At 39.1% G+C, this 19,730-nt stretch overlaps 1 protein-coding gene across 5 annotated transcripts in view; it reads left to right on the forward strand.

Moving 5' to 3' along the window:
• Positions 1-19,730, forward strand: part of atp8a1 (ATPase phospholipid transporting 8A1) — a 166,080-nt gene that overhangs the window by 125,841 nt on the left and 20,509 nt on the right. For all 5 annotated transcript variants that reach the window (XM_079839789.1, XM_079839790.1, XM_079839792.1 and 2 more), the window contains 4 exons: positions 544-654; positions 9,255-9,329; positions 11,055-11,177; positions 17,778-17,856. In XM_079839789.1, coding sequence (XP_079695915.1) covers positions 544-654; positions 9,255-9,329; positions 11,055-11,177; positions 17,778-17,856 — 388 coding nt within the window. The remainder of the gene's footprint in view (positions 1-543; positions 655-9,254; positions 9,330-11,054; positions 11,178-17,777; positions 17,857-19,730) is intronic.

Genomic DNA, 19,730 nt, shown 5'->3' on the forward strand with positions numbered 1-19,730 from the left:
AAGACATCTGTCTGGCTTGATGAAAGTTAAACACACAGTGACAGCAACACAAACAGCACTTTATATTCAGTAAATCTGACAGAACTCGGATGATTTAAGCGCTTGTTATCTACGGTTTGGGTGTCGGGTTCCGTTCCGAGTAGATTACGTACCATTTGAATGTAAATTTGTTTCTTAGATTTCATGACGAGCAGATTTATAATAATTCTCACTGACCAGCTGATCAACCTGATAAACTTTGTATAATATAAGGCAGTTATTCAAAAAATACGTTGTAACGCTGCAAAAGCTTTTCTCTCTTCCTCTGCTTTTCAACAACTAACAAAGTCTTACAAGACCGATTGTAGCTGGAATTCTCAGGAATATGGGTGAGAAAGTGTTGAACTTGTCCCTGCAACTACAGGCTTCCTGTTGCCCAGCATGGATGAGATTGTCTCTTTATTTTCGATTCCAAAAGTGCTTTGTGTTGGCCAGGGAACTGCAGATCTTGTGTAAACGAGAGGCCTTAATAAACTTATCTCTGTCCTCCCTTCTCTCTCACAGTTCAAGTACTTGAAGAATCTTCTGCTGGTTCACGGTGCTTGGAATTACAACCGCGTTGCCAAGTGCATCCTGTATTGCTTCTACAAGAACATTGTGCTGTACATTATTGAGGTAAGAAAGTCTGTGCACGCAATATAAGTTGATTATTTTTCACCCAAAAATGAAAGTTGTCATCTACTTCACTCTCATGTCGTTTCAAACTCATGCAACATCCAAAATGGATGACTAAGCGCCAAGCCTGTTATTGCATTAACCATTAATGCCTTTTTCAAGGAGATTGAATGACCACTCTTTAACTGGCATTGCATGCATGTCGGCGGTGGAGAGTCTCCGTCCTGCCGTAGGAATGCGGGGTCTGTCGATGTGAAGCCCACAGGCCATCCATCTGTGATGGTATTTGACAGTTTCCAGGCCTGGTGCTGATAGCCGGTTCAGAGACTTGACCTGACAAGTTAAAGGGCTGCTATCAGCACCAGCTTTATCATGAGGGGCGTTTGGCTGTTTTGATCTACAACACACTTGGTTTAGGAGACATTACACCTTGAGGAAAAGCTTTAGATTTCCTCAAACTGAAAGAAGAGTTAGTAGTAGACTACATGAAATGGACCTTTGGTCATGCTAGCCTTGTGCTAGTAAGGCAAAATATAAAGTATGTGTCCAGATTTAAAGATCATATGTTGCATTTTCCTATGTGGTTTTGGCTTATGAGTTTGAAAATTTGGGTTGGAATAAATTTGCTGAGCAATTTCATATTTCTCTCTTCACTGTTGGACAAAAACAAGAGGCCTTCTAATGTAAAGCATTCCTGTTAGCTGTGCAGGCGATGCTTTATCCATGTATATTATCATTCTTGCATAAAATGTTCCCTCTGTAGGCAACTCGCTAAGATTTGAAACAGACCAACAGCAGTATTCATGAGCTGCAATCCCAGCAGAAACATGAGCACTTCAAAAATCCATCTTTTTTCCCCTCGGCCCTTTTGCTCTTGTGTGCCACTTGACCCGTGGACCCTTTTCCCTTCATCTTGATTTTGTTTTATGTGCTGTGGTAAATCTCTGAAAGGCCTCTTAGATTTCTCTCTGTTGGCATCCAGTGCTGCTGTAGATTGTGAGAACTGGAATGAGGAGGTGAATCCGGATTTTAGATGACCATTGTTTTCTTCTGCACTCAGTGAATGATACAGAATGGTAGGGTTTGTGAGTTTGGTCGGCCCATTTCATGGCTTTTCCTGTTTACATGCCCTGCTTAGATGTGGGAAGCTGCTGTGGTCTTTGTTCGTAAACGCAGTGAAGTCATGAAGATTTTTTTCCCTTTTATTTTAAAATTCAGTGGATTTAGCTCTGTAGCTGTAAGCAATTATCACTCTGTGAATATGATATTTTAAACATTTTCGCTACAAGTCGTGCGGGGTGGCTTTTATGTACTTTTTCTTTTGGGTTTTGCCGTAGGGTTGGTGTATTTTGTTCCACAATGAAAGTTCCCCTTGAACACAAACATCTCTGACTGTGATCGCATTTCACACTTGCTCATCAATCAAGAAACGAGCATCTTTGTTCTTCTCTTTTTTCTTAATTTGCATAAGAGGTGGCACAGGAACAACTGCGTCCAGTAAACGGCCTTACCCGAACACGCCCTCCTAATACTTCTAGCCATTTTTCCTTTCCGTCCTTTTCACTTTAAGCTCTGCTTTTGAATTTCCAAGAGAACTGAAAAGCACCCAGCTCCTGGAGGTGAATGTATCTCCTCCTCATCCCATCTTTTGTTATGAGCAGAAAATGCACTCCCCCCTCTCCATAAGGGGCTTTTCGAATATAATAGGCCAAAGCCTTACGGTTTCCTTGACTCACACCAAAAACACCTCTGTTTTGTAAGGTCCTGACATTCAAGACACTTGCTTCCCAAGGGTCGGTTAAAGGGATACATTTGTCATACTAATAGGTTTACCTTTAAGGCCGTGAAGGCTTTTCTTCATCTCATTTTTCCCGATTTGGACATTAAGGAAGTGAAATAAGGATGTTAGAGGCCATTTTAGCCTTTTAAATGTGCGCATCTTAGGTTTTTTTTTTTTTTTGTCCATCCAGTGTTGAAGTCCTGCTATATGCTATAGTACTTTTATCAAGGGTTGTCTATCCACTGAATTCAAAACGAATAGAGGCTCAACCTATTGAGATACCAACCAAGGCATCATAGCTGCACAAAATCTATTTCAAAATTTCTTAAGCACCAAATCAGCATATTTAGAATGATTTCTGAAGGATCATGTGACACTGAAGACACTGATGCATGCTTTTTAAAATAGTATTGTTTTTACTGTATTTTTGATCAAATAAATTCACCCTTGATGAGCATGAGATATTTTTCAAAAAACAGACCCCAAACTTTTGCACAATAGTGTGTATCTGGTTGGTGTGCAGAGTTGCTGCTTATGAATAGTGTTCAGTCAGTTCAAATCAGTAACTTTGTTTCATTTCAGTTAGTATTCTCACTTGGTTTTGGAACGGAGCTCTTGACTGGTTTGTATTTTTCAAGATGCAACCACACCATAGCACATGATCTTCCTTACATTGTCAGACAAATAAGTTTGGGTTAACTTAAACATTTATCATGCTGGTTTGTTTAGTCCCTGGTTTGTGGTCTTGCATTCTTTCGCCATGAGCAAAAATTAACCGGCGGGGGAAAATATTTTAGAAACTTAGTTGGATTAGCTGCTTTGAGACATGCAAAAAGCCCCTCTTACAACCAAATTGCTGTGCTTGCTGTCATTATCCTGCTGGGCTCTTGAGAGCTTGATTGACAGCTCTTCAGCAGGCACCGGCAAGGCTGACGGACAAGTAGCATTTCTGAGGTAATTACAAGAGCCTCATTCAGGCAGAGCAGAAGCCTTAGAGAAAGACTGCAGACCTGAGAGGAGGCAGTCTCACTGGTGCCATCATTATAAAACACCCAGCTGGATCTTTCGATTCTTCTGGCACTCACACTTGCAATTCAATTGGCCCTGCTTATTGTCTAACCCACATTCTTACCCGCAAAGTTTGGGGTTAGTATTTTCCACAGCTATTACTCCAGATTTCAGTTTTACATGATCCTTTTGGTGTACTCGGTAATGTTGAAAACAGGTGTTCAGCTTAATATTTTTGTGGAAAACAATACTTTTTTGGGATTCTTTCAATAGAAAGTTCAAAAGAACAGCATTTATTTGAAATAACGTTTTTGATTGGTAGTGGTACATGAAAAACACAATGTATAGACCTTAACCCTGTTTCAGCACTGCGCTAGTTGCGTTCGGTCTTCTGGTTTGTATTTCCACAGTGTGAAGGTAAGATCTTACGGATTTATGAATGAACCACTCATTTCATAATCTTCCTGGTCTACTGACATTTGTTATTACATCAGCTTCAAACATTACAACGCTTATTGTAACTTTCGTTAACTCTACCATAAGTAAATCCGCTTCACCAGCCAATTACTCTTCAACAGCGACGGCACATTCAGTGGATTTGATATTGCCATTTCATTCTGCTTTTAAAAGACAGATATCATATTTTTTGTGATCGATTTTATTATAATGACAGCCCTCATTTTTTACAAGTAAAATACAAGTAACTATGAAGTGTTTTCCAAATGATGATTTAACAATTTTTTTTAGAACATGTGTGTTGTTGTTCTTATAATAGTTATTCTTTTATAATATCTCATATTTTTCTTGCACCGTATCAATTTTGTTTTTTTCTGCTTGAAAATATGTAGCTATCTTTTATATTTTATGAAGCTTTATTTTGAATAATTGGAGGTGGTTTCTAGCCTGATGGGCTACCACCTAGTGGGGATCTGGGAGAGAGACCAGGACCTCTTGATCAAGCATCCTACTGGAAAAATTAGCTGATGCCAGTTTAAAGTGGTCAAGTTGGGATTTTTTTTTACAGTGCAATAGCTTGTTTATTGCTGGTCTAAAGTCAGCCAGATTCGCACCAGCTGGACCAGCTGCCATGTTCCAGAGCACAGCTAAGCTAGTTTTAGCTGGATTTTCAAGTAGAGACATGGAACAGGAGAAAAGAGGTGCTGTCTTTCTCTCATTCTCTTTCTCTCTGGGTCCTTCCCGCCCAACCTTGTACAGAGGATGGGGTTGGAATCACTGATTTTAAAATTCCCTGAAAAATACGGCAAGAGCCCCTCTGGACGAGTCTCATGGGGACACACAATCTCACTTTCACACACACACACACACCCCTCGCTTTTTCAGTTTGTGCAGCGGAGGGTAGAGGGCAGTCACACCTCCACGCCAAACCGCTCTGAATGAGCCTGAGGAGGAGAAGAAAGAGAGAGCCCTCCACACTATGTCCTAGCTCCCTAATGAGCAAATCAATGAATCTGTCTCATTGAAGGAAGTGGGAGAGAGGGGCACTCACAGGACCCAGAGGACCACGCCAAAACGCTCTCTCATATGCATGTACTGCTGCTCATGAATAGAGGCTTTATTTTGACTTAGCACAACAATATCCTGCAGCCCGTAGCCCCTCAATGAGGCAGACTTGCATTAATTCAGCTCTCTGACCCACCTGTTTGACTACCAGCATGCCGTTGGCCACAACTATGTGGTGTTTCGTGTGGCTTTTGATCAAATTGTATGTGAATTTATTTATTTTTTTATTTTTTGGAGGGAATTTGCTTGCGGGGAGGAAAACAACATAACGCGTGATTTGATATTGGTAATTTATTCATGTTGCTGTGTGCGAAAGGATTTCAGTAGCAGCAAATCTCTTTTAAAAACAATATCACGGTAGAATGCACCTGATGGAAAGGAAAATAGGAGTTGGAACGGGTGGGCGTGGACGTGGGGGGGGTCCTCATCGGGGGAGTGCGGCCAATCCTCCTCTCTTCCTCTCTTTTTCTTTCTCTACGGAGGGGAGGGGTGACAGGCATTTGTTTTGGGAACATTTTCACGCATTGGCTCGCTCGGCGGGGGCTGCAGTCGGAGGGGGTTCTGTCAAAACCCCAAAAATTTGTAGCAATTCACGCTTTCATAATGGAGTTAAATGAAGCGAGGAAATGTCCGCCTGGTCGTGGCACTGCACAGTAATCCTGGGGTCTGCTCAACAGTCTGCCCTCTCACACAAAGATACTGAAGGTTGGTTGGTCCACACAGAGATTTTCACAATAACTGTGGTCCAAAATACAGGAGAGTAGAGAGCAAAAGTTGAACTGTGCTGCTCAAGATCTGAGCTTTGACTTATTTCTCATTCATTGAAATGGTTAGGAAATGTACTCGCCATTTATGTCATTCCAAACCTGCATGTTTTTCTTTCTTCAGTAGACCACAAAAAGATATGTTTGGTAGTATGCTCAAACTGCTCTTTTTCATGCAAGAAAACTGAATGGTGTCCAGGGGCTGTCAAGATCCAAAAATTAACACAATAAAAGTATCAAAAATGATGTAGTTGTTCACTAATAATTTGTTTGGATTTGTTTGGAAGGTAAAGATATCATGTGACGTAAAAAACACAACAAAATTTTTAATAGGCTACTGTTATGGTACTTGAAGGGTTAGTTAATTCTGTCATTAAACACTCACAAACCTGTAAGACCTTTGTTCATCTTCGGAACGCAAATTAAGATATTTTTATACATAGATGTTATTTTGCAACGTTATTGCTACTTTCAAGGTCCAGATAAGTAGTAAAGACATTAAAATAGTCCATGTGACTACAGTAGTTCAACCTTAATGTTATGAAGCGACGAGAATAGTTTTTGTGCGGGTTCCACAGTGTTCTGACGTAGAACCTGGAAATGCCGCACTGTGTTTACTACGTGAACAGCGTAGGAGACTGACATGGAAGAGAAGAAATTGTTCAATAAAGGTTTTTTTAGTTGTTGTTGTTTTGCGCACGCAAAGTATTTGTGTTGCTGGGCCTTGAAAGTGGTAATAACGTTGCTGTCTATGAGAGGGGGATCAGAAAGCTCTCGGATTTCATCAAAAATATCTTCATTTGTGTTCTAATCTCATGGTTTTATGGGTTTTGAACGACATGAGGGCGAGTAATTAATGACAGATGAAATATAATTGTCATGTTTGGTTTCCACAAAAGTATAAAGCAGCACAACTGTTTTCAACTTTTTTTTTTGAGCATCAAATCATTGTATTAGAATGATTTCTGAAGGATCAGACTGAAAATGTTGCTTTGCCATCACAGGAATAAATGACATTTTAAATATATTACAATAGTAAAGCATTATTTTAAATTGTAATTTTTCACGATACTTAGTCTATTTTTGATCAATTAAATGCCGCTTTGGTAAGCATAAGATTTTTTTTTTTTACCAATATTGTAAAATGATGATTTAATGACAATTAAAATTTTTGGAGAATGGTATCTGACATCCAGTGATCCTTTGTTCTTCCATATCTGATTCGTCTTCAGTTTTCCAATCTGACACCACGTTTTTGATTATGACTACTTTTAGCCACTCTGAATTGCTGTCTTTATAACAGCTGCTGTGTGATATTATCGCATTCTCCAGTTTCTAGATGACTATGACAGACTTATGTGCCAGACTAGTTAAACTAATAGAGATATTAAGTGATGAACTCCATCTCCATGGCATATGGTTTAGATACACATTTTTCTCTCTTCTCCTTTTCATCTCTGGTCTTCTCCCTGGTCTCCACCCTTAGGCCTATAACTCGTATCTTTCCTTTTTTTAAATTGTTAAATCTAGTCCTTTTGCCCTGGTCAGTTTTTTTTTTGTACAATCTTAAACTCATTTTGTGTGATAGAAAATCTGATCTCTGATCAGTTGTTTCTGCTATGAGACAATGAGGGTTGATCAAGGTGGGAAATGGAGTGTCTGATTTACGAGCCGTTCTGATCCCCTCTGGCTGAAGTCATGGGAACTGTTGAAGTCTCTCTTTCTCTCTCTTTCTTACCTCCAGCACTAACGCCCAGGGTTGTCTGCTGAGTAATGATGTGTTAAATCTTAAGTTGTGGCTTCGCATGATAAGATAGTGGAGCTTCTCTGTTTATGTGTTTTGAAAACCTTAGCACTATGTTTGCTATAGCAGGAGCTCATCTCACAGCTGTTCTTATTGAAGTAGACTATAAATCTTTTTTTTTTTATGTACTGTAATATTTGTAATTCTATTTATATAAATATTTATTTAAAAAATCTGAATTAACGTATCTTTAAGTATTTTTATTTATTTGTATATATCTATATTTGTTTGTTTGTTTGCTTACTAATTAAAAGTATTTAAAAAGACAAAAAAATATGATATTATAAAAATTCACGATAGTATTATTTTCAATAGTGGTATCCGACTTTTGGTCCCCATTGTGTATATGAAAAAGGGACCCAAAAGTGGCTTATTTATCCTGCAAGACTGATCTTGGAACAAACCATTTGCAGTGATCCAGTGTATGAGACTGTAGAAAGGACTGATGGGGTCAGTTCTCTGCCGGTTTCATGAGAGATCGCTCTCTCTTGGGTAATTTCGAGCACTGTGAGGCCCCACAGAAAACAACAACCATCGATCAACCTAAATTAAAATCCGCTAGGAGCCAGAGTTAAGCGCACACAAAGTGGGGAATATATGATTAATGATGGTATATATTTACCTTTTAGTCACACATTTATGTAGTAATGATTATCATATGGCCTGTCATTGCCCTTTTAAAATGTTACCATTTCCTTTAGGACTGCTTGGGAAGCATATAGTTACACATTTTTCTTTTTTGTCAATGCATTTTATTACATGTACTAAAAGACTTCGTTTTTTTTTTCAATTGTATTATTTATATATTTGCTACCCGTGCTGGCAAAATAACTTCGATAATTTCGAGCTACAGGCAAAACAAATGAAAAATACAGATTTTGAGGTTTTCACAAAAATGTGTTCATTAAGCCCTTGTCTAGCGATCCCAGTGCTCCAACTAGCAATTAAAAAACTAAAAGTATGTTTTATTGGTGCATTTTCTGAGAGTACCTTTCCCTTGTCCATGAAAACGATCTTACTCTCGCTGACTGACAGATTCGATGCGTGTGCACAAAAGACGCCTCTCACAGCGCACAATCCCGATATACACACATACACAGAATTACAGTACTTCAAAATATCTGTCATGCCGAGTCTATGTCTTATGTGAATGTTTGGTTAACTGTAGGGGGGAAAAAAACATCTGTTTCATTAATGTTAATCAAACAATTGTGGTATCATGGGGGAAAAAAAGTTGAATATATTTTTTTCCTATAGATATTTGGTTTTGACTTTGTCAAATTTGGTGTTATTACCAGGGTAAGATATGGTTGCTAGGTGATTTTGTTTTGGAACCTTCAGAAAACTTTAACTCTTTTTTTTTTCATCAAAACTGACTTCGTTGACTCAATCAACTTCAAACATGTGTAGTGCAGGCATTTTTTGTCCAACTCAAACAAATCATACATCATTTTGACGTTTTTTAATAGAAAATGTGAAAATAACAATTACTCATTTGTGAAAATTTGCTCATTGTGACTCATTTTGTCCGCACAGGTCACAGTTATAAATATGAATGTATTATTATTAAATATTTAATTATTATTTTAAAAAAATATAAATGTTTGTAATTTCCTTCCTTCTGCGTATGTGTGTTATAATGCGCTTTAAGAGTAAAACCATAAATCTTGTTTTAAATATTGACATGGATCATTTACCATTGTGTCATATTTTTGTCTTTCAGATCTGGTTTGCGTTTGTGAACGGCTTCTCCGGTCAGATTCTCTTCGAGCGCTGGTGCATCGGCCTGTACAATGTGGTAAGAGTGCATGCATGTGTTTGCGTTCACACGTGTGTGTGTGTGTGTGTGTGTGTGTGTGTGTGTGTGTGTGTGTGTGTGTGTGTGTGTGTGTGTGTGTGTGTGTGTGTGTGTGTGTGTGTGTGTGTGTGTGTGTGTGTGTGTGTGTGTGTGTGTGTGTGTGTGTGTGTGTGTGTGTGTGTGTGTGTGTGTGTGTGTGTGTGTGTGTGTGTGTGTGTGTGTGTGTGTGTGTGTGTGTGTGTGTGTGTGTGTGTGTGTGTGTGTGTGTGTGTGTGATTTACTCTCCCCTCTTCATTACTGCGAGTGGGAATGTGTTAAAACGCCTCCCGTCGCGCTCAGGCAAGAAACTCATTAGCCGCGGCACCCCAGACGGCTCCTTTACTGCGGCCCGTGTCAGCACCATCCTGAAAAATCTCCCTCTTATTTATGACCGCTTGTCAAGTCCATATTCCCTCCGTGCGCACAACTATGTCCTGAATGTGCTGCAACAACAGACGCTCATGCCCTAAAGAACTGTGTTAAACAGGTCAGCGGTGGATGATAAAGGAACAGGTTGAATCCAGACACATTTAAATACACACACATGGCCGTTTGGGTGGAGTCCACTGAACTGGGCTGCCTTAGGGTTTGGTGATAGGAATTGATGCTGTTAATTAACATGTTTTCAACAGGAAGGAAAGTTATTTGGGAAAAAAAACGCTTCGGGTGGAGTACGTTTTTCCATCTTGCATAAACAATCGAAGATACGCAGCAGGAAAACCGACTAAGCCACCCAAATCGGTGATTGTCCCGAGAAATTATTTCTTTACGCCTGAACAAAGAACAAAATTTGAACACTGCTTCCCATCAGCCCCATGTAATGGATCATTGGCGATGTGAGGCCCGTAACAACTCGGCCCGGTGCATTCTCTCTTTATCTGAGAGAGGAGGAATTCCATCACGTCAGAGGGGGTCTGTTGGATGCAACAGGCCGAAACCACCCCTGAATGGAGAAGCCCAGCAGACCATGTCAACCACAGCCAGGCAGCTCCAGCTGGGCCAATGAGAGACACTTACAGCTGACCCCGCAACCCTCTCTGGACCATAATACCACCCCTCTCGCTTTCAACAGCTGCTGCACGCAGAAACGTTAGAGCACCGCAGAAAAATGAATGCATCCAGGAGATCTGCTAACAGGCTGCAGGCACAGTGGCAGATGTTCGTTCAGAATCAATTTTGCACATGGAGGGGAGAGCGCAAATATGATAAATGCCAGAAAGTTACATGCTCATTGAGCTGCACCAAGCAAGCAAACGAAAAAGCGAAAAATGTCTCATGCTGGGAAATAGGCCTTTTAGACTGCTATGAATTTGTAGGCGTTTGTTTCGTTTTCGGAATTCATTCGTTTTTCTTTTAGTAGTTCATTAGGTATACTTTCATTAATTTATTCATTAGTAAGTAATTTCTGTAATGACAACTTTTAGACTAATATCCTAGGATATCTTAAATACATTGAAGTCAGACCCAAATATCTGAAACTATTCGTGAAAGTGCTTTACTTCTAATGAAGTACAATTTATTTGCTTTATAATTGATATTATGTGCATAATTAAACATTTCAGTTTAATTTGTTTCATTGCCAGATTTTTAGTGTGATTTTTGGACCTCATTGTATTTCTAAAATCCTGGAATTGTATTTCTTTTCGAACCTTGACTTACATTTTCTGTGATTTGTATATTTATTAGATCTTCACGGCTTTACCTCCTCTGACTCTGGGCATCTTCGAGCGCTCCTGCAGGAAAGAGAACATGCTCAAATACCCTGAACTCTACAAAACTTCCCAGAATGCAATGGGCTTTAACACCAAGGTAAATACACTCAAGCGAAAAGCATTCAAAGTTTAGCTGAATCTCCATCAGTGTTTGTGCTGAGGACATTAACAGTGCATTGATTGGGGGATCATGTAAATACGAGGTACACATATTTATAATTCTAATGTATTAAAGATTCTTAAAACATAAAGCATGAGGCAATGAATCTCTTGTAAATAAATGTATAAATAATAAACTAGTGATTTAGTGAATTTCCATTGATGATGATGATGACCCTGTAGACAGGTCACGCTGCGTACACTTTGCTGACCTATGTTTGGTGAACGGTTTGGCACCCAGGCTAAAAACCCCACTGAACAAACAGATCCTGTTACGACTCTCCACACCGTAAAAAAGCAGGTCAACAGCAGAACCTTGTTGGTTTATCCGTCCATTAAACTCTCCCTCTCTGTCAGCCTTTCTGCTTATCTGAGGTGTCTTTGAGAGTTCATCTCCCTTTTTAGATGGTCATAAACTCTTTCAAGCCAGTACAAATGTGAAGCTTTATGCACAGTATCTAATATGTGTAGGGTTGGGTACCGAAATCCGGTTCCAATATGGCACCGGTACTTATATAACCGGTATGTACCGGACCGAATCAGAACGCAGTTTTCGGTTCCTCATTTCGGTGCCAAAATTCAAACGTGCTTTCGCGCTTTGGCTGAGCCAGAGACAGACGCTCAGCGCTCGTCACATCACAACTCATGACAACTACTCAGTGTTTTCAACGACATCATGTTTATTTCAGGTTTCAGACATTTAAATGTTCATAAGTACTAGCAAAAAACACACACTGATGTCTATGAAAGCGGCAATGACAATCCTTTCAGGCGGTTATAATTTGACTAACGTTACGTGTTTTATTCACATCAGATAAATGCACATTATATAGTAACTCTATAGTTTACTCTATTCTTCTTCCAGTTCACTGGTCACTTACTTTCATGTATTTTGTAAGACGAGAATGAACTCAAGTGTTGTAACAGTTAAATCCGACAGATCTGATTCTGAGGCGCAAACTAACATGGCGCCGCCCATTGCGCTTTATAGATCAACTAACACACATTGACTCACACATTTGAACATCAGATAGTTCGTGACACAGTTAAGAAGTTTGTGAATATTTTGAATAAAAAGAAAAAACGAAATAAACCCGATACAGCTGAGCTGTCAGCGCTATTGCGGCTGCTGTGTCATGTGAGAAACATGACGCGTCGTCATGGAAACATTAAGGCGATGCGTTCTAAAATATTTAGCCAGAGAATATGATCATATTTCAAAATAAAGCTGAAGCTCGAAGCTGGTTTGTAGCAGAGCAAGAATACAGACGACTGCTGTTATTACTGTAACTGTTTAGAGTTATATTAGGCTTGTTGTAGTTGGGTGGCTTAGGTTTTACTGTGAATTTGTAAATATGTCAATTATAATTTGTAAATAAGTAAATTGTGTTTTGTATTTATTTATATTCATACATTTAAGTATACATTAAACTTTTAATAAATGGTTCAATTTAAATAATAAATAAATAAATAAATAAAAAGCCATTTAATGTCATCCACCTCGTTTGGTGGCCTTTAAAAAAAAAAAAAGTATCGGTTCAGGCACCGTTTAGGCACCGGAACCGTTTTAAAAGTATCGGTTTGGCACCGGAATCGAAAAAAACCCAAACGATACCCAACCCTAAATATGTGTACATATGAGGACACTCCAGATTTAGCATTTCAAAATTATGAACTCAGACTCCATAATATGTGAATGTATATGAAAATAATCACATTTCTACTTATGTACATTTACTGGTTACGTAAAGCATCATTTAAATTAATAATGTTTGCTGATGTTAGTAATGAAAGTTATAATCAAGTCTTCCTTAATCTTAAAGGCCCATTTTAGATGTTATGATGCTAGATGTGTCCTAGTAACATTATAATGGATGTTCTTTTTGCAAATCCTTCAACATTCTTCCTTGTTTTTAGATGCCTTAATAGTGTCTTTATAGGACAAGTATATTTCCATCCTCTCTAGGTGTCTGTGACTGCTGGCTTTGCATCTCTCTGTGTTAATAAAGCTGTCTAGTCTCTAGCCCCAGCGTGTCTGCGCTGGTGTCACCTCACAGCCCTGCTCCACAGGCGTGGAGACCCATTTACCACCACACTGACACGGATTACACACAACACAACCCCTGGGGTCAGGAGGGAGAGAATGTGAGAGACAGATTTACTGGCCATTTGTAACACAAACACCATAATTCTTACTTTAATTGTTCAATGGGAAAAAGCTTTAATGTGAAAGACTTGGATATACAGTAAAATTAAGCCTGGAAGTAGAGAAATAAAGTAGAATCATCAGTAACAGAACAGGATCTTGATGTAAAAAAAAGTGAATTGTATATAGTATATAATTGGATATATCATAATAGTGCATGGGAAAAAAGAAGCAAAGACAGCATTAGTGGACATTTAGAGGAAAGTAATGAAATCATGGAAATGGAATAGTATTGCCTGATTTGTGAACCAAAGTTTCTATTGAGTGTTTTAAGAGACATTAATGACTTTTAAAGGGATAGTTCACCCAAAAATGAAAATTACCCCCATGATTTACCTATCCTCAAGCCATTCTATGTGTATTTGACATTCTTCTTTCAGAAAATTTGAAGCCCAGAAAAGTTGTAAAAGTAATCCGCACGGCTCCGGGGGGTTAATAAAGGATTTCTGAAGCGAATTTATGGGTTTGTGTAAGAAAAATATCCATATTTAAAACCTTATAAAGTAAAATATCCAGCTTCCGCCAGATTGCCTTCCATATTCAACTTATGGAAAAAAGCATAACTGATGCGACGTATGACGACGGACATAGCGTCAGCATTTGAACTGCGAGAGTAGTTCCACTTTCTGCTTAAGTTGAATACAGAAGGTGGTCTGGGTGAACTATCCCTTTAAGCAGATATATGATGATTCGACCAGCTGTTTTCTGCATCATCTGGATACAGAACAGACACTTTATTTGTTAATCAAGGCTACGTTCACACTGTCAGTTTTTGGGAATGACAACCGCATTTAATTGCACGTGTGAGTCTCGAAGTGTCCCGTTCACACAGCAACTTAATAGCGTCTCGAATACTGTCTGTATGAATGTGGTGCAACAGGAGCAAAGCCCATATTCTTTAACCAGTAAATATAATGACAGTGACCAAAGTTTAAAAAATGGCGACGTCTATAAAACTGAAGTCTTATGACTTTTAACATGACAGTTGTCCAATTCATCCGTCTAATCTTCATTAGCCGACAGTAGTGTTTATATCTGAGTGGAGAGCAGCTCATATCTCCGTCGCTGTAAGTTACCGAAAACGAAACCACACACGAAAACCTGCAACACACAGTAGACCTATATTTGTGCAGTGCAAAGCGTCTCTCTCGCACTCTTTGACGTCCCAGACAACTAATTCACTAGTTTTCCGAGACTATGGTTGTGTGTCCTGAAAATGTACGGGTGTGAATTCGGTAATAAAATGCGGTTGTCACTCCTATAAATAACTGAACTGTGTGTGAATGTATCCGTATGAAGGACTCGAATACGGGACTGACAACTGTATTCTGCTGCTGTGTGAACTGTGGAAGCAGAGAGAGAAGGAACAAAGGGTGTGAAATATTTAGGTTTTTACCCGCAGTGTCCCTTTTCACTTTTAATTACCAAAGTCTCCCTAATAACGGCAAAGCACCTCGTAGACCCCAGGATGGCTGGAATTGCACTCATTCAACGCACTGCGTTCTCCATCCCTCCCTCCTTCTGCCTCTTTCTCCCTTTCATTTAGTCCCCGTCTGGCTTTATTTGTAGCCCAACATAGTTGGTGAAGGCTTATTAGAGCGTCTGGCAATAGTTGGCGCAAAATAAAGTTTATCCTTTCATGCTAGTTTAAGCAATTAAGCTGTCACACAGAACGCAGCGCTTTGCTTCAGGCAGGACAGACGGCCATTCACACCTACATTCTTAGCAACCTGCTTAGAAACGGAGGAGTTTTGGGGCCTCCCTGTGACAAATGATTATGAACGTTTATTGATTTCATTAGCATTCATTGCAGGACCGTGTGTGTAAAGTACTGGGCGAGGGAGAGAACAGGTTGTTCCACATGGTACTTGGATCATGTTTTGTTTTGGATGGTTGCCTGGGCATTGCTATGTGGTTGCTAAGGTGTTCTTAGTGCTTTTTAGAACAATGTGGTTGCTAGAATGTTCCAGATGGTTGCTAGGTCAAAATAAACCCACCCCCTGATCCTCAAGTCCCTCTTTCAGTGTAAAGGTGCGGTCACATTTACTGTTGCTCTGTGAATTTTTGCAGGCAAAATCCAGTCATTGTGATTCCACGCAACCTGGATTTTCTCCACAAAGATTTTGCAACAAATTGTTCATGAAAATGTGTCCGTGTTGACAGAACACTGCTTTGCTGTGCTTCATGCATCACAACCTTGTTGACAATAGACATTTATTGCCTGGAAATTTTGTGCACGCATTGATGTTTTGTTGCCTACTATGTGAAAATCTCAAGTCACATCACTGGGTAGGGATAGGTGATGGACATTTTTAATACCTAAGAATTATGGATTTGAACAAACCCTGTAACTTAAGTATGACCTTGGCTAACACCACTAATTCCCAAGAATAGGAGGGGTGTGCCACAGTGCCCTTCAGTGGTGTGTTTTGTGGGTGTAGGATGAGCCGACTGTCTGAGGGCCGGAGCCCTGGGCTTTGTTTTGCTTTGCCGATAGCGGAGGTGAGAGGGTCAGGGCATGGAGGCCAAGAGGTCGTACGGGGCCTCTGTGAAACAACACAGAACAAGACAATCTCAGGGTATTTCTCTTTTCTCTCACTCTCTCCCTTTTCTTTAATTTCTCTTCATCCCATCCCCCTCAGGATATTTCATGGCCACCACACTGTGTGGGTTTGGAAAAACTTGTGACACTGGTGTTAGCGCAAAGAAACGGTGTGTCTGAGTGTTATCGTACAGATTTTGAAAAAAAAGTATTTTCAACCAGTACTTTTCTGCTAGGCTAGGGACACTGAAGACTTAAGTGTCCACTGGAAAATTCAGCTTTGCCATCACAGGATTATTTTAAAATGTAATATTTCACAATAATACTGTTTTTACTGTATTTTTCATCAAATAAATGCAGTCTTGGTGAGCATAAGAGGTTTACAGATCCCACATTTTTGAATGGAAGTAACTTGTAAAAGTTCCCATATGTCAACATCATTGTTCATTTATCATTTGTTGCAAAATACATAAATACATATTCTATTAAATGCTACCTCTCCCTTACACTGATTTATATGAGTTTTTGGTTACATTTTATTTTAAGGTGTCATTGTTACAGTGTAATTATATATTTAAGAATTGGGTAATATTAATTAACAAAATGTACTTACTATAGGATAAGGGTTTGGTTGAGGGTTAGTTGCATGTAATTATGCATAATTTGCTGTTATTACTATGGTAAGTACATGTAAAATATGTAACAATGACACTGTAAAATAAAGTGTTACAAAGTGTTTTTTACAAGTACTTATTAATAGAAATAATGCGGGGACGTTAGTTTAGAAGTTGACAATTAAATTGTTTGGTGAAATATTTTTTTTAAGCAATTATGAATAAGTTAAAAATAACCGGTTAAAAGGATTAATTCATTCATAAATTGGACCTCACTACCAAACAAATTTGGTTCATTACAATAAAAATGTTTTCATATGGAGAATTGTTTTATTTTTGTATTTTTAGTGAATTAATTTTCAAACGAAATCGGCCTTTTAATACTGTTGACTGTTTCACAGCACAAATATTATGATGTTTTATAAGTATGGGAATATTCTGTTGTGTCTCTGGATGTGAATAGTCCCAGACTTTGCAGAGGTGAAAAGAGCAACACCGGGGGGGAAAAAACAGGGTTTGGAAACTAGACCTGTGACGGGCCTGATTTCATTTCACGGCTGTTTCATGCTACATCGCCCATTAGTGTTTTGATTGGCCATGTCTTTGCATAATGTAAATTCAAAACAAGGCGGTTTTGGAGGAGGATATTTGTTTAAATGGGACATCCAAAGTCCACACGCCCATGTATACAGACGCGGACACTCAAAGACTTCATGTCGTACCTGTGTAAGCGATAGTTTTTCCATGCTCCCAAATAACCATGCACTGTAGCGACAGACTCATACATCTTAATTTCTTAAACTTGTCTGTGTTTGTACTAAAAGTATCCATGAAGGATTTGGGGTTTTTTCGTAACTCACAAAGGAACGATTGGGGAAATTCGATGAGGCAACCAACTGCAGGGAAAAAAGAAGGGACGGCGGAAAAACACCCCTTACTGACATCTCTCATATAGTTGGCGTGCCTTCCTCTCCCTCTTTCTTGGTCTCTCCACACTCACAGGATATACAAAGTGTCTGTCAGCGGGGTAGCCATTGAGCAAGGAGGCCTGACAAACCTTCCACTTAGCCTAGCGCTGAGAGCGCACAAAGGCCCGAGGTCAGGGGTCACTAACAGGGTTAGGGTTGCCATCGTCTTTCTCATGCCTCTTTTTTCCCCTCCTCCTCTCTGTTGCAGGTCTTCTGGGCTCATTGTCTGAACGGCCTGTTTCACTCAGTCATCCTCTTCTGGTTCCCCCTCAAGGCCTTCCAGCATGGTAAGCACACACACATCTCACACTACTTTTAGTTTTGTTTTTTGAGGTCAGTCGGTGTCATAGTGAAAGACTGGCCTACTCTCGCTTCAGCTTAATTACTTCTCATTGGCCACCATGAATATCTCAAGATCATTCACTCCTATACACACACACACAAATATGCTCTTTCTCCATATTCACGTACTCATTTAAAGCAATAGTTCATGCAGAAGTGAAAGTTTAAAAACTTATGTCGTTCCTATCCTGTCTGACTGACTTCCATTAAAACCCAAAAGTAGAGGTTTTGAAAAATATTCAGATTACTTTTTTAATATACTGTAATGAACATGATTGAGGGCTGAGGCTGTTAAGCTTCAAACAAGGATGCGTGTTAAAGTTTGGATTGTGAACAAATGATTCAGATTTACTGGTTTTGTGAAAGTGATCCACTGGTTCATTTTAAAGATTCAACTCAACAGAATGACTCTCAAATCACTATTTCTCTTGTTAATGTGCGATGGAGAGCTAGGACAGATGTTGCAATTTAACTTACATTTTTGGTGTTTAAATTCACATCCTCTTATACAGTTTCAAAGACTTGGATTGTAGCTCGCAACTACATATATGGTGCTTTTTTTTTTCATCATTTCAAAGCTTGACCGTAAATAATGACCCAATTTTCATACTTGCGTTCATTTTTTTGGTATAATTTAATAAATTGCTCTATGGTCTTTACATGTCTTTGTAAGTGTAAGCATGTATAAATGAGTGCGTCAAGTATGTGAACCAATTGTGAGTGTGTCAGCAAAAATATCTGGCTGACTGCAGGACCACACAGTCAGAATCAGACCTGCTCTTTAAACAAAGCACTGGAGACTCTCCGTGACTGACAGACTGTCAGCACCACACACACACACACACACACACACACACACATACCTTCCTGATCCACATGTGGTGTCCATTGTGTTGGGCTGTGCCAGAGTGCTGATGGTTTTGGATCATCCGCTCTCACTTACAATCAAAGAATGACTAATACTCCTGCAATAAACCACACCGGCATGTGTGCACTTTTGTGTATGGGTTTCCCAGATTTTAAGCAACCTTTACCATTTAATCTGAGATGTTTGCTAAAGCAGTTAGCACAAGCCAGTAACTAACCTCTAGAACACTTAGAAAACCAAGCTACAGTCAATTAATCCTCAATGATTTGGGGAGATCCTCTCTAAAACTTCTGTATACGGCTGTCATCAGCTCCTTTTACACCCACCATTACCTTTTATTCACATGACCATTAGAGCACAGGTGTGTCATGTGAGAATGATGGATTTGTTACAAGCTTGTTGGTATAGATTAAACTGGCATAAAAGCTTTTTTGGCTTTTTGCCACTTTGAGGATGGGAAATGAGGAGAAAGAGGTGGAAATTGCAAATATTGTAAGTGAATTAAAATTTGCATAACCCACATGTGGAGCTGTGGTGCTCATGTGGGTTATGCCAATTTTAATTCACCTACACTTTACTAAATGGGTGTAAAAGCATTGTTGAGAAATTAAAAAAAAGATAAAAAAATTCTAACCAATATTAAAGAAAAAAACACTCCATCAACAGCATTTGTGGCATAATATTTTTGATTTAATTATTAATTTTGTCCTTCTAATAAGAACAAAATCATAGTTGCAGGTGGTAAAAATCCTGTAGGGTGATTTCAGTGTGATTGGGACACTTTTTGCCATTGAGATGACTTGGAAAAAGTGTCCCAATCACCCTGAATTCACCCTATGTGTGTATTTAAGCACTTAAAGTTGTCTAAATTTTATTTTTTGCAGTGAGACTGCATTTAAAGGGGATATAACATGCACACACACAGTTTCAGCCAATCTCATGTTAATCTGG

Source organism: Gobio gobio, assembly GCF_949357685.1.
Source record: "Gobio gobio genome assembly, chromosome: 16".
Lineage (NCBI taxonomy): Eukaryota > Metazoa > Chordata > Actinopteri > Cypriniformes > Gobionidae > Gobio > Gobio gobio.